Source organism: Prinia subflava, chromosome 2 (genome assembly GCF_021018805.1).
Source record: "Prinia subflava isolate CZ2003 ecotype Zambia chromosome 2, Cam_Psub_1.2, whole genome shotgun sequence".
In the NCBI taxonomy this organism is placed as follows: Eukaryota; Metazoa; Chordata; class Aves; order Passeriformes; family Cisticolidae; genus Prinia; species Prinia subflava.
Window position 1 is genome coordinate 86,778,259 of NC_086248.1, and position 12,749 is coordinate 86,791,007.

The window sequence follows — 12,749 nt, forward strand, 5'->3', positions numbered from 1 at the left end:
AGCTACCCAGCTGTTTGCTGTGCCCTCAGGGTGGCCGCCTCTCTCCTGGCATGAGACCCCCTTGTTGCTATAAAGAAGTGTTTCTTCTTTTGCTCACTTTATTTCCCACAGCACTTGAGCAGAATTCCATCTACTGTGGCATTGGAACACAGCTGCATAATGCTGTGCATTTGATTTCAGTCCACAGGACTGCTATTAGCACTGCCAAACTAAAACTCCTTATGAAAGGTCACAATGTGTCACTTAGTCTTTGCTGCCTAAAGAGATGGCAGCAAATGCATTTTCATGGCATTAATACTTGTTGTTGTTTTAAAAGTTTTGTTAGCCCAGAAATTTACAGAAGTCTTGTGCAATTTCTGTGATGCTGCAGTATTCCCAGAGAGGTTTTCTTTAAATACCAGTGGAATTAAGAGGAATCTTAATGGTCAGGATAATAATCAGGAACTTCTGGTTTATCTAGGATCTAGTTTCATCCCAGCCAGATACCAGAAGTTTTCATAGTTGTTTGGTCTCTTAATTCTCAGCTTTAGTTCTCAGCAAAATGTGGCAGTTCAATAAATTTTGTCCACTTTATTAATAAATACAGATGTGAAATTGGAGTGTTACCAAAGACCTGATCTGTGGAAGAGGTAGCCAGGTGAAATGGGGAGATTTTCTACTTTCAAGGCTGCTAAAACAAAAATGAAAGGAAAGTCCTTTAAACCCTACCCTTCAGGTTCTGGGTCAACAATGTTCATGTCCTTCTTCAGAAACCACATACTGACTTTATTTATATTTAGGGTCACAGACTTATTTTACTTTCTGCTACACACAGGTTATTCTGAAATGAATACTGACAGACAGCCTCTTAATAGCCTGTATGCAGCACTTTTTTTGCAACTATTTCTGTGCTTTACAAATTGGATTGCACACTGTGATCCCTTTCCCAAAGGGCAAATACCTCTGGGAGGAATCCGACACATTTACAACATCGCAAGCTATATCAAACACCCTCTTAGTGTGGGAAAGAGGAGAATAGTACTCCAGCTAACCTCAGGAAACTTGAATGGCTTGTAAGAAGTCAGTGTAATGTGGAGCCCAGTCACCCTGGCTAGTGACCTGTCCTTTCAGTAATCTTCCATGTCTATTTGTTTTTCATTTCTTGTGAAAATGAAATACAGAGTCAAAGCATTAGTTCAGCATGGAGCCAGATATTTTATGTTGCACCTTGACATTGTGCAGTCACTGATGCAGGGCTCAGCTTGAGCAGAGAATGAAACTGTGGCAGAGAGATTTACTATTCCTGTTCCCGAGGAGCAGTCTTGTACCCAGAGGTCGGGTCACTGACTAAAATTTGCTTCTGCAAGAAGCTCTGTGTCCAAAATGATAAAATGGGCACTGCCAGCTGACTAAACAGAGGCTGGTTCTTGCCAATTTTTAAAAAGAGCAAAGCAACTTCCCTTGTTGTGTGTCAAGAGGACATTCCACCCAAATTTTGCATCCCATGCCATCTGCACCAAACTTTCCAGTACTGTCAGATACTGAGCCACCACTGCAGCTTTGGACAGGAGTTAGTGGGATGTCGGAAGGAGCCTTGTGTGGAGCGTGTGTCCCTTCACCGACCTTTGCTTGACAGATGTTCAGTACCTGAAACAAGATTTGGAGAATGGGGAGAGGGAAGGTTTCAAAATGGCCTTCAGCAGTCCAAAGCAGCACAGGGAGTTCTACTCTTTTCCCTTCCTCTTTGAGGGCTTTTGGTCAAGCATTTGCCAGTGTTGATCTGTCACTTTTCTGAGGAGAGAACGTGGGTGGATGTTATTGCAGAGGAGCTCTAAAGCCCTTTCTACTGCAGGAGGAGAGGATCTGCAGATACAGGCAAGTCACAGCCAAGGGATGTAGGGGCCGAGCATGGAGCTCACACAGGAGGTGCCTCAGGAGCACCAGCACTGCACAATTGCTGTGCTGACAGTGTCTTACACATAGCTGCCCTTCTGTCTTGCCTACCAAAGTCAGTGTAGGAGTGTCACAGTGACTTCCCTCCACAGTAGCAGAGGGTTGTACCCTTTCCTTTGGACAGAGGCTGGTGCACAGGTCTCAGCCGGAACTCCTTGATGCTGCCTGTAACTTAGGAGTGACAAGGGACTTGTACAACAATCACACCACGGATGGCATTTCTTTTACTGGTTTGACATAGTCAGTATGGGCAAGCACAGAAACGGAACTTGATTCTTTTACGTGGGTTAGTGTGGACTGGAACTCAGAGCTGGCTACCACATTCACTTAAATTTGGGGTACGTGGATACTTTAGAGCCAGTATTACTTCTCTCTCCTTGCCGAATTACATGAACTGGTTGCTGAACTGCCTGCAGGAGAAGGTTGCAGAGTCTGTCATCTCTGAAGAAATGCTGTGTGAGACTCCCCTGTGAGTGTTGTAGGTCCATTGCAACTTGAGGAATGTGACTGGGTTTCATAATCTCAAGAAGGAAAGATCCTTATATTTTGGGGATGGTTATGTGCAGTGTTTAAGTCTTACTTGGCTTGGCACCTCACAAAACAAAGCCATTTATTACGCTTCTCCTTAAGACCTATGTGCCAGCAGAGAAGTAAAACAAAAGATGGTTAGAGCAGCATTGTGTAAACCCATCATCTGTTGCAAACCTTTGAAGGTCTGACGCCTTCACAGACTGTGAGAGTTGGCATGCAAAGCCTGTACTTGTATTTGTGTGGCTGTGCTGGCACAGGCAGGGCCCTGGCAGTCACGGATAACTCATATGGAACATAAGCATGGCATGAAGGATGTGCCTCTGGCTGGAGTGAGAGAGTCACTTTATCACTGAGGCTTTTTTAAACTGAAGACTGTTTACCTGGCAGCTCTCAATTAACATGCAAATAAAATCTGTGCAGGAAGTTTACACAGGCTCCTTGAGAAAATGTGCTACTTCAAATGCCTGTTTTTTCTATATTTAGGGGATGAACCCCTTAGCCATGTGCCCGAAAATAAAGGATAAAAACTAAGAGTTAATGCTTTCATTCTTCTCACACACTCTGGAGTAGCAGTTATCTAGCAATGGAATGACACAGTATCCACAAACTGTGGTTCACTGTTAAGCTCTCTCAAACAGAAAATTACACCAAGAAATCCATAAACAGTAAGAACAGCAAGGGTCAGACTGTTTTACCGTGAAGAATTATATGGTGTGGGAAGCCTATTGCCTTTTGGTTTTTTTCCGCTGTTAATGCACCAAGCTCGGCTCCCATGGAGCTTTCTGAGAAATCAGGAATGTAGTGTTGTATTTGAAATGCATTGCAGTATTAGAATTCTATTTTGGTAGGCTTTACACAAAACTGTGTAATCCTTATAGCAGATATTTAACTCTGATATGTTTTATCTGCAGACTGTTCTCAAAATGATTGATGCTCCTTGCCTTTACTCTAGAAAGATGCTGAATGTTGGCTGAGGAAAACTGGTCTGTGTTGATGTTAAATGACTGAATCAGGGCTGGTGTGAAATAAAAGCATGAATCTTTCTGCCTTGCTGGACGTATGCAGACTGCATAAGGCCTAACATTTGTTTCAGTTCCTGTGGAGTGACTTAAGTTCCACATGCTTGTTGAAGTTCTTACCCACCTTACTGCTACCAGCCAAAGGCTGCTAAGAGAAAGCCACCCCAGAATGCACAATTCAATCACAGGTCAGCACTGTCTTGTTTAATGCATCACATCTCTTCATGAACAATTTTACTGTTTTGCAGAACGAACAAGTTTAGAAAGAGGAGGTACAATGCACAGCTCGATTGCCTTCAGGGACTCCTGGCTGAGGGTTCTGTGACTCCTGAGATCTTTCAGGGCCTGGGGCACAGCACAGAGCTCCCCTCCAGCTGCTGAGCCAGGGCATGACTGGCACAGGCAATGCAGCTGAGGCAGCAGAGTTGGCTTTATCTTTATTCTCCACACAGAGAACAGCAAAGGCAAGGAACTGCTTCTGATTCGTGTTAAGAAGTCTTGACTTGGGTCTGCCTGACCCATGGTTTCTGTGTCAGTCAGATCTGCCTGTTTCAGTGGTTAACACTTGAGCACTGTCTTCAGGAAGCTTGGTGTAAAGAAACCAAACAAACCTACAGTATCAACCACATGCTAAAAATCTTAAATCAATCACTCTGATAAACATATCTGGCAAATGAGTGATAGCTTTGTATTTTATCCACAGAATAACAATATTAACAAGAGAAAGAACTAAAGCAGAACAGAGACAATTTTTTATTGTTGGTCTGGATGGGTATTTGGTACTTGCAGAGGTGCTATTAAACACTGCGTGCGCATCTCCAGTGGCTGCAGTATCAGGCTAGCCTAAGGTTCCTCAGATGGAGAAAGTCCAGAGTTAAGAGCAAGGACGAAGGGCGGGTTGAGCTGGAAGTAGAACACAGCCTTAATGTTACTCGCTACAGTGTATTAAAACAGCTCTAGGAGTTTCATATACTAAACAGCGGCAGTCATTTAACATTTAAAAATTAATGTTTTCATTACAGATGGCAATACAAGCCCCAGCACCTTTAGATATTTGATCAGCTCTCCTGTTGTCTTCACTGACTCTATCTCTGAACATGACAATTTGATGTAGGAGTGGGCATTGTAGTTGATGAGGGAGAATTTGCAAAAGGGATGGAGAAAAGCTTATAGAAATCACAGCAAATACAGGGGTGCTGAAACAGGCTGACAAATAGGTATTTATTGGTTAGTAAGTTTCAAACCTGCTCCCACTAATTCAGCAGGTGTTGCTGCTTCAGAGGCAAAGTATTTCTGTGAAGATGGCAGCTGGAATACAATCAGCATCACCTTGCTGATCCTGCACATGTACACACTGCTGTCATCCCTCAGAGCTCTGTGCCCGGGACAGCAGGACACACACTATGGAGAAAGAGCAGCACTGCTGGCACTCTCTCAAAACCTCTCACCTGTTTCTAGCGTTTCTAGTGGAATTGCAAATGAACATGATGGTGGTTCCAGGACCAAGTCTATAGCAGTTGACAATAATTTAACTACAGCCACTATTAAACAGGCAAACTGAGGTAATCTCACCAGAAGACAAGCCAGACAAGGATTGGTAATACACCTGTGGGTGTGCTGGAAGTGAAAGCTGGCTTATTCCAGCAGCATCATTCTGCTACAGCCATTTGATGTCCCAGATTTGAGTGTATATAGGTCCATGCACAGGAAATACATGTTGAACTATTATTTTTGACAAGACCTGAGATCAAACAGACAAAAGGAGAAAATAAGGACTATACAGAGCGACTGAAAAATAGATGTGTAGCTGCAGAATTTGTAACTAACTGCTGCTTACCTGGTGAGCATTTCTATCTATAGAAACAGTGGGGTGGGTGGGTGTAATGAAGGGCAAAGTCTACTTGCAGACAGGACAAAGGTCACAGCTCTGGCTGCTAAGCACATGACAGACTACCCAAATGAGGAGGATTCATGCAAAGCTATTACAGGAGAATGAGCTAAAACATTTCCAGGTTGCCATATTCTAATACTGTAGTGTGGACAAGAGTTGTGCTGGCCAACAGTGATTAATTTTCATTTTAACCTACTGGAGCTCATCATCTTCCTCATCCGCTGCTGCTAAACGCAGTGTGTTGAAAGACTTCTGCAGAAACTGGTGTAGCTGAAACTTTCAGGAGTCTAAAGCAAATCTAGTATAAACACTGCAGAAGGAGGAGGTGGGGGGAAAAAGACAAAATATTGCTAGGATGAAGAATGAATTCAGCTTAGCTTTAGCTCACACTCTTTCCTCCCTCCTCCAAGAGTCTTGCAATTTATGTGCTCCCCTGAAAAGAGGAGGGATGAGACTGAGCATTTCAGGAGTCAACAATTAACCTTTCACTGAGCTGGCTTAAAGCAGCAGTGCTGATCATGCAAGCCTCTTTCAAAGGAAGATACAATGCTGTGCTTTTCTTTATTTTTTTTATTTTTTAAGGATTAGCTCTTTGCTTCAAAGAGATTGAAAACAATCTACAAAAATAAAGACACCCCAAAATTTTCAAGTGTTCCTTCCAAGAACCCAGAGGAGAGCTCCTTCTGGAGTTGCATCTCTGATATGGAGGATGACTTCAATACTTTGACTTAAAGATGTCAATTTTTTATTTTTTTAAAAAACCTTTAGTTAGAATTTGGTTTTCTACCCACCTCAAGCAGAAGTAGAAGTAAGGACAGTGTCTTCTGCAACTCAGAAAAAAATAAGGGGACTAAGCGACAAGGGAACAGTGTTACCTGTCCTTTCCTGTGAAGGGAGAGCCACAGACAGGAGTAGGTCTCTATAATTTTATTCTCATTACTTACATAGTCACTGCACCGTGCTACAAGTTATTAACTCATAGCATGCTACTGCATGTTATTAGCTTTGCACAAGCCTAGCAGAAAGGAACATTCTGCTTATGGTTAAACCATTGCCATCAATACTTGCTACTATGTGAAGAACAAATCCCTTTTGTTAGAGGATCCTGTCATCATCATAATCTTTAAAAATGATATATAATTTCAGTAATCTCTTCCTAATGCTTCAGATGCATGTATTGAATTTGAAATAGTTTACAGTTAGTCTTATAAAGTTCTGCTTGTTTTTCTTCCAAAGAAAATAGCTTATTGCAAAATAGGAAGGTCCAGTAGCAAAATATGTAGTTATTACTAAATAATCCATCAAAAATGTTTTCTTATTATGACGGTCCCATTTCATTTCTTTGCATATAAGATCTATTGCAGAACTATCTCAGACAAACACTACACAGGTATAGTCACAAAGATAAAGCAAAATGATTTTCTGTACTACTAAGTCAAAAAAGTTGGTGCTGTTTGGCAAGTAATTACCTGCCTCTTTCCTATTCTCTGATCCAATCTGACTTGAAGAGAAAGGTGGATGTGATCACTAAGCATTTGTCACTTTGCCTCCTCTGCCTTCTGTTTTCATGCTTTCTTCTGTCCCTACTGAACTTCAGAGTGGAAGATGAAGCGTGCAGAGTTTATGGGAAGGTGTGTGTGAACAGAATCACTGAACTGAAGTTCAAAAACGCCACAGCCCAACATCCGGAACAGGTAAATTGTGTCTGCATTATGTTTCAGTTAACTGAAGAAATAGCCTGTCACTGCAGTAAAACACAAGGAGGTCCTCACTTCTGTAGACCAACACCTGTATTTGAATCTGCTTGAACTAACATGCAGGGACTTGCAAGAATAAAAAAGTTTCTGCTTTTTTTTTCAGTGGGAAATACAAAAAAGCCAAAAAGAGGAACATTCAAGCAGAACTACTTATAAATGCCCAGCTGCACATGCTGATTGCCTCAAGAAAAAGAAAAGAATGAAATGAGGAAGAGTCCTTCCCACTGATATATTTCAGGACCATTATTTAAGAGTGGCACCTTCCAGCAGCAGTGAAGTTTGTTCTCCAAATACAGCTGCTGATAGTGAGAAATAAAGCCCATTATTGCACCAGTTCACCATGTAAAATGTGCAAATACTTCTGAGCAGTTTAATCTTATGCACTCTCCTTTCACCCTGGTCCTCTGTGTAGTAAAGTATGTACAGACGCAGCCTTAACTAAGCATAATCTTATGAACCGATTATACTTAAACTATATATCCTTACACAGCAGCTCCTGCCACCACAGCCTTTGTGTTGAACCACACGTATTATTTTTGTTCTTTATGCAGAATTCTAATCAGGTATTTAAATAACAAGATAAACATCTGGTGCCAATAAATATTTTCATTTTAAGCAGTGCAGTCTTGAATGTTTCCACTGGTTTTCTAGGCATAAAAGTTTCGAGGAGATTATGAATTTATTTCCAGTATGAACTGGCTACAAGCTCATTGTTACATTAAGAGATTACTTTGCTTAGATCTTCTCTTGGCTGTTCCTCTGATGACTGACAATATCAGTAACTACAATACAAGAAAGAGAATGTTACTACAATTTGTCAGGGCACTTAATTGTCTACACATCAACTGTAAGGACAGCTGCTGTCAGATATTACACTGGCATACTTTTTGGAGTCTATTATAAAATCTGTATTTTTATGACACAGTTAATATCAGTTTTCCTCCCTGGTGAGCCTTTGTACTGAAATAATCATTGTAAGATAAAAAAAAGCGCTTTTATCCCCTAGAGATTTATACCTAAGATGTAGCATAATCACAGAAGGAACTGCTGATTACAGAAAGAACTGAACACCACAGTGAGTACAAAGCCAAATATAAAGAGGACATTGTATTCACTAGGCCAGGGGATTACAATTTGTCCAAATGAAAAGTCATGCAGAATTCAAGTTTTGAATGTATTTATCACCTGCCATTGAGTTGATAAAAGCAGCTTTGGATTGCTGGAATTGCACCAGGACTCTTCAGGGTGTTGCCTGTGCACTACTGAAGAGCACTTCATGTTCTCAGGTACTCCATGTTACAGATCTGCTGCCACTCAGCCAAGACATGGAGCTACTTTGAAACAGAACAGGTACACAGCAACATTTCCAGGTAATTCTTGTTTTCCCTAGAAGCCCTGGCTCACACCTAGTCACAGGTTTAAAACCAGATGAGAAGGCAGAGCTGTTTTATGTAACTTACCTTGACTACAACACAGCCATCTTGTTAGAGAATCATGCAGCTTTATAATTGAAAGTACCGTAAGAATTTGAGAAAAAAAAATGGGTGTATGTGTCCCGTGAACCAGGCACAATTTCAATTCCAAACAATTTTCAAAAATTATTTAAAATCATTAGTTTTACATTCTCTCTCCCTCTAATACAGTAAATTGTAGGATTTTTAATTAGTCTTGTGTTTTTAGCATCTAAACAATTAAGAAACAATAGTTATGCCTCTGTTTATCCATTATGATATAGCCCATTCTCATTTTGAATGCAGCTACTCGAGGCAAAGCTGTCAAAGTGCATGAAAGAACATTTAAGACATTTTAATGCCAGTGATACAGTGTACAGGATGCATTTGACTTGAAGAGTATGTACAACTTATTCATTTGATTACTGTATCTAACCTCAAAGTTAAATGGACCAAACTGGCCACAGCAGATTTGCTTACAAAACAAATCCCTCAATTCAAACCCAGCAGAAATACTATCCTTCTCTTCCAAACATGCAGAAAACCAAGTCCACCCTTCACCAACTGTAAACTCAGCTCGAAGTTACTGACCTAACCTTGGTCTTTTTCCTGTTCATATTTCTTACAGGAATTTACAGTAGAAATGGTGCAAAATAGCAAGATCTGTTGGAATAGGCAGAAAGGAATTCAAACTTTAATCTGATTGGTTTAATTTTTTTTTTAGCATGAGGAAAAAGAATAAAGTTACAAGATTCTTTTAATATTTTCACAATGTTAAACTAAAACTGAGCTCTAGGCTACATGTGTAAGTAAATCTAGAACACAAAAGGGTTAAATAAGATCTTCTTTTAAGATACAAGAACTTAAGCTTTCTTTACGTTTAACAAACTTCACAGAACAGATACTGCAAAGGAACAACCCCCTCCCCAACTTTTTATTTAAAGTGAACATTGTCCATAATTCACATGAACTTGAAGTAGTGTCCTCTCAAGAGCCACCTTGAAACCGTCTGTGCACTTGTAATGAGATTAAAGAGAATATTAAGGAGGAACAAAATAGCATCTTCAGTATTAATGCAGAAAAGTCTTGTTTATCAATCAGAATGCCCATCAAATGCTAGGATAGGATTTTGTAGGAAAAGAAAGTGCGTATCACAGCAGCCGCCAAAATCCATGTTTTTTTAAAACTCCTCATAGCAAATGTAAATAATATCCTTGGACAGTCCTTCTCACCAGGACCACTTCCTGAAAATGCAGCCCCCTACAGAAGCCTTTGCTGCTGGTTCATATTCTTGAATAAGAACAAGGAAAAAAAACAAACCAGCTTGCCTTCCAGCCAGCCTGCATTTACAATGATGGGACACTTCTGATTTGCTTCATGGTTAATGCTAATACAGTCAGATGCTGAGTGTGTGTGTGGAGAGACATATATATATATATATATATATATGTATTCTTTTTTAAATTAGTTGTCTCATGTTAAATGATCATAACTGGCTACCAAAGTAACAGTATAATTTGGCCTATAAGGAGTTAATTACCTGTAACAAGTAGAACTGAGGATGACTCTTACAAGCTGGGGTTTTCCAAGTGACAGGTTACTTCACCCCCCATGTTTCAGATCTGCCCAGTATTTGAAGATGAGACAAAGTCAATCCCTCCCTCAGGTTTTCTTACAGATTCACCCACTTGTTAACACCTTACTAATCGACTGGGAAGTTAAACTCATTCAGGATTAAGCTGGGCGACATCGGCACGAATCATTTTTACCTGCACAAGCCCCGTGTGCAGCAGCAGACAGCGCGGTCGCGGTGTTTACTTTTGTGTTTCCAAAGTGCCAAAGCTGGTGCGGTTCGGCTCAGCTCAGCGTGACCCGCCGTGACAGAACCACAGCTCTGACCAGGTCCAGCACGTTCTATCCAGGTAATGCTTTTCACATCCACTTGCTATACTCACTTTGCGGGCAGGGATTTTCGTGGGCGCGTTCAGCTGCATAGAAGGAGGGCTGATGGGGCCCCTTTGATTATCTCATTGACACTCTGAACGTGAGGAACACAAACTCACTCTGACAAAGGGTGTTTGTTTTATAGGTTGTTCCCCAATACTGTTACTGAATTCCGTTTGCTACAAAATGTCCTTTTTTCCCCAATATGTAAGTCTAGCTACAGAAAGTCAGTCTGTAGAATCCAGCCATGGCTACTGTGCTGTGAATTAGCCTTATTTGATCAATCATCAGATACCTGCACTTAGCAAAAGGCAAACAAGAGCCAATCAGGTTTCAGCCAGTGGGAACGGCTGCACTGTTCAAGGTATGTGGAATCTGTTCACACAACGCGTAGAATCTCTGTGGATGCCATGTAAGAAATTATGCACCATTTACTGCTCCAGGATGGAGTTGGCTTTAAAGAGAGATCATAATTTAACAGAGAAGAAAGAAAGAAAAAAAAAAAAAAGAAGAAAAAAAACCAACCCTGATAGGTTCTTTATAGTAAGATACATATAAAAATTTTTCATAAGAATCTCTGTCCCCCTTTCTTTTTGGCTTCCTGGGAAGAACCAGAAAGGTGTTCCTGCCCCAACAGAATCCCTGATGCTGGTGACACTGCCTAACTCAAAAGCCACACGCGATGAAGGCACGAGTGACCAGTCAGGTCTTCTGGGCTTATGCAGCTGCAGTTGCTGCTCCAAGTAGTATTTCACCTCCTCAGGATTCAGTAGCAGTGAAGAGGTGAAAGGCTGCACATTAAACAGTTTGTCCGAAAGCCATGTGCATAGCAAACTTTTACACCAGCTTCTATACAACTATTTGTTTTAACTCTGCAGCTGGAATGTTTCCAGCATAAGGCTTTTAGAGTGACTCCAGCAATAACAGAAGCCTTTGGATTTTTCTTGCTTTGTTTAAATCCACTAGCCATACTCAAAAATAATATTTCTTCATGTTTTATTTTTATACGGTGGCTAGCAGGCACCTTAGTAACCAGCCAGAGATCAATTTCAACCACCATCAATCCCTAAACTACAGTACCAGGACGGTTGGCTAAAGAAAGGAAACTGATTGGCTGTAGTCTGAAACTTGCCTAGTACAAGGTGTCTGGCTGACTTTGTCCTAAATAAGGCTAACATTAGTGAACTAAGAGAACAGCATTTGGTTGCAGTCTTGCACTCAGGAACATCCTTCGCCAATGCGTTGGCAAGATCTCCCGACTTTCCGATCCAGTTTCACCATTTTCATGATGGCCTCCTCGCGCCCGCGGCCCATGTGGTCGAACGTGCAGTCGTGCTGTTCCGGCAGGCGGTGCAACATGCAGAACACATAACCTGCCACGGGGAGACAAGAGACACGGTTAGGGGCTGCCTTCACCTGAACCACAAGCCAAGGAACCCTGTCTACTAGGGGATTACTCAGTGCTCAAAAATTAGTGCCAGTTTAAAGCTTTTATTTGTTTTCTTACAGGGTAACAAATATTTGATCATTTACTGCATTTTGTTGAGAATTTATCACCACAAAACCAAAGCTCAAGTCATACGTGATTTGTGGGTTTTTTTGCCATCCTCTTATCTTACACAGGAAACCTCCAAAATCATCTAGGCTATGTATGTCCACATAGTAACAAAGCTAATGCTTTTGGGTTTTAATGATCTTTGCTGAAACCTTTCCTACTTTTAAGCGGACTTTGTTGTTATTTCTGAAATTCATGCCTATGGTACTCTAGGCTGAGCTCCCAGGCAGATTTTCAAGTCAGAACTGTTTAATTTAAGCACCTTTCTTCCTCCTCACTGACAGCATTGGCAGTGATGGTTGGAGAGTTCACTGCTCCTTTGCTATCTCGTCTTCAGAAGCTTCTCCCCATGAGCCATTCTGACACTGACCACAAGGGGGAACAGGAATTTGACACAGGGACGTGTCATGCCACATCACTTTGCTCTGTAGCTGAGAAGATGAGCTTATTGTCTCATCTAAAGCTCCTCGACGTTACTCAGCTTTCCAGGGAGCATGTGACTTAGAAACATGCCAATACTTTTCCCTGCAGGTGAGAAGGGCATCTGCCACAGCCACCACTTTCTAGTCTTCAAAAGAAATCAATTTTTTTCTTCTTTGTCCCTAACATTTTGTAACATAGAAAAACTGCCTCAAATTTCCCACCTCGGAAATGAATGTTAAATAGCAG

At 41.2% G+C, this 12,749-nt stretch overlaps 1 protein-coding gene across 1 annotated transcript in view; it reads right to left on the reverse strand.

Annotated features, from left to right (window-relative positions):
- Positions 1-9,267: 9,267 nt before the first annotated feature.
- ZFAND3 (zinc finger AN1-type containing 3) overlaps positions 9,268-12,749 on the reverse strand; it is a 132,891-nt gene continuing 129,409 nt past the window's right edge. The window contains exon 7 of the mRNA XM_063390869.1: positions 9,268-11,898. Within this exon, the coding sequence (XP_063246939.1) occupies positions 11,744-11,898 (155 nt within the window). The 3' untranslated portion in view covers positions 9,268-11,743. The remainder of the gene's footprint in view (positions 11,899-12,749) is intronic.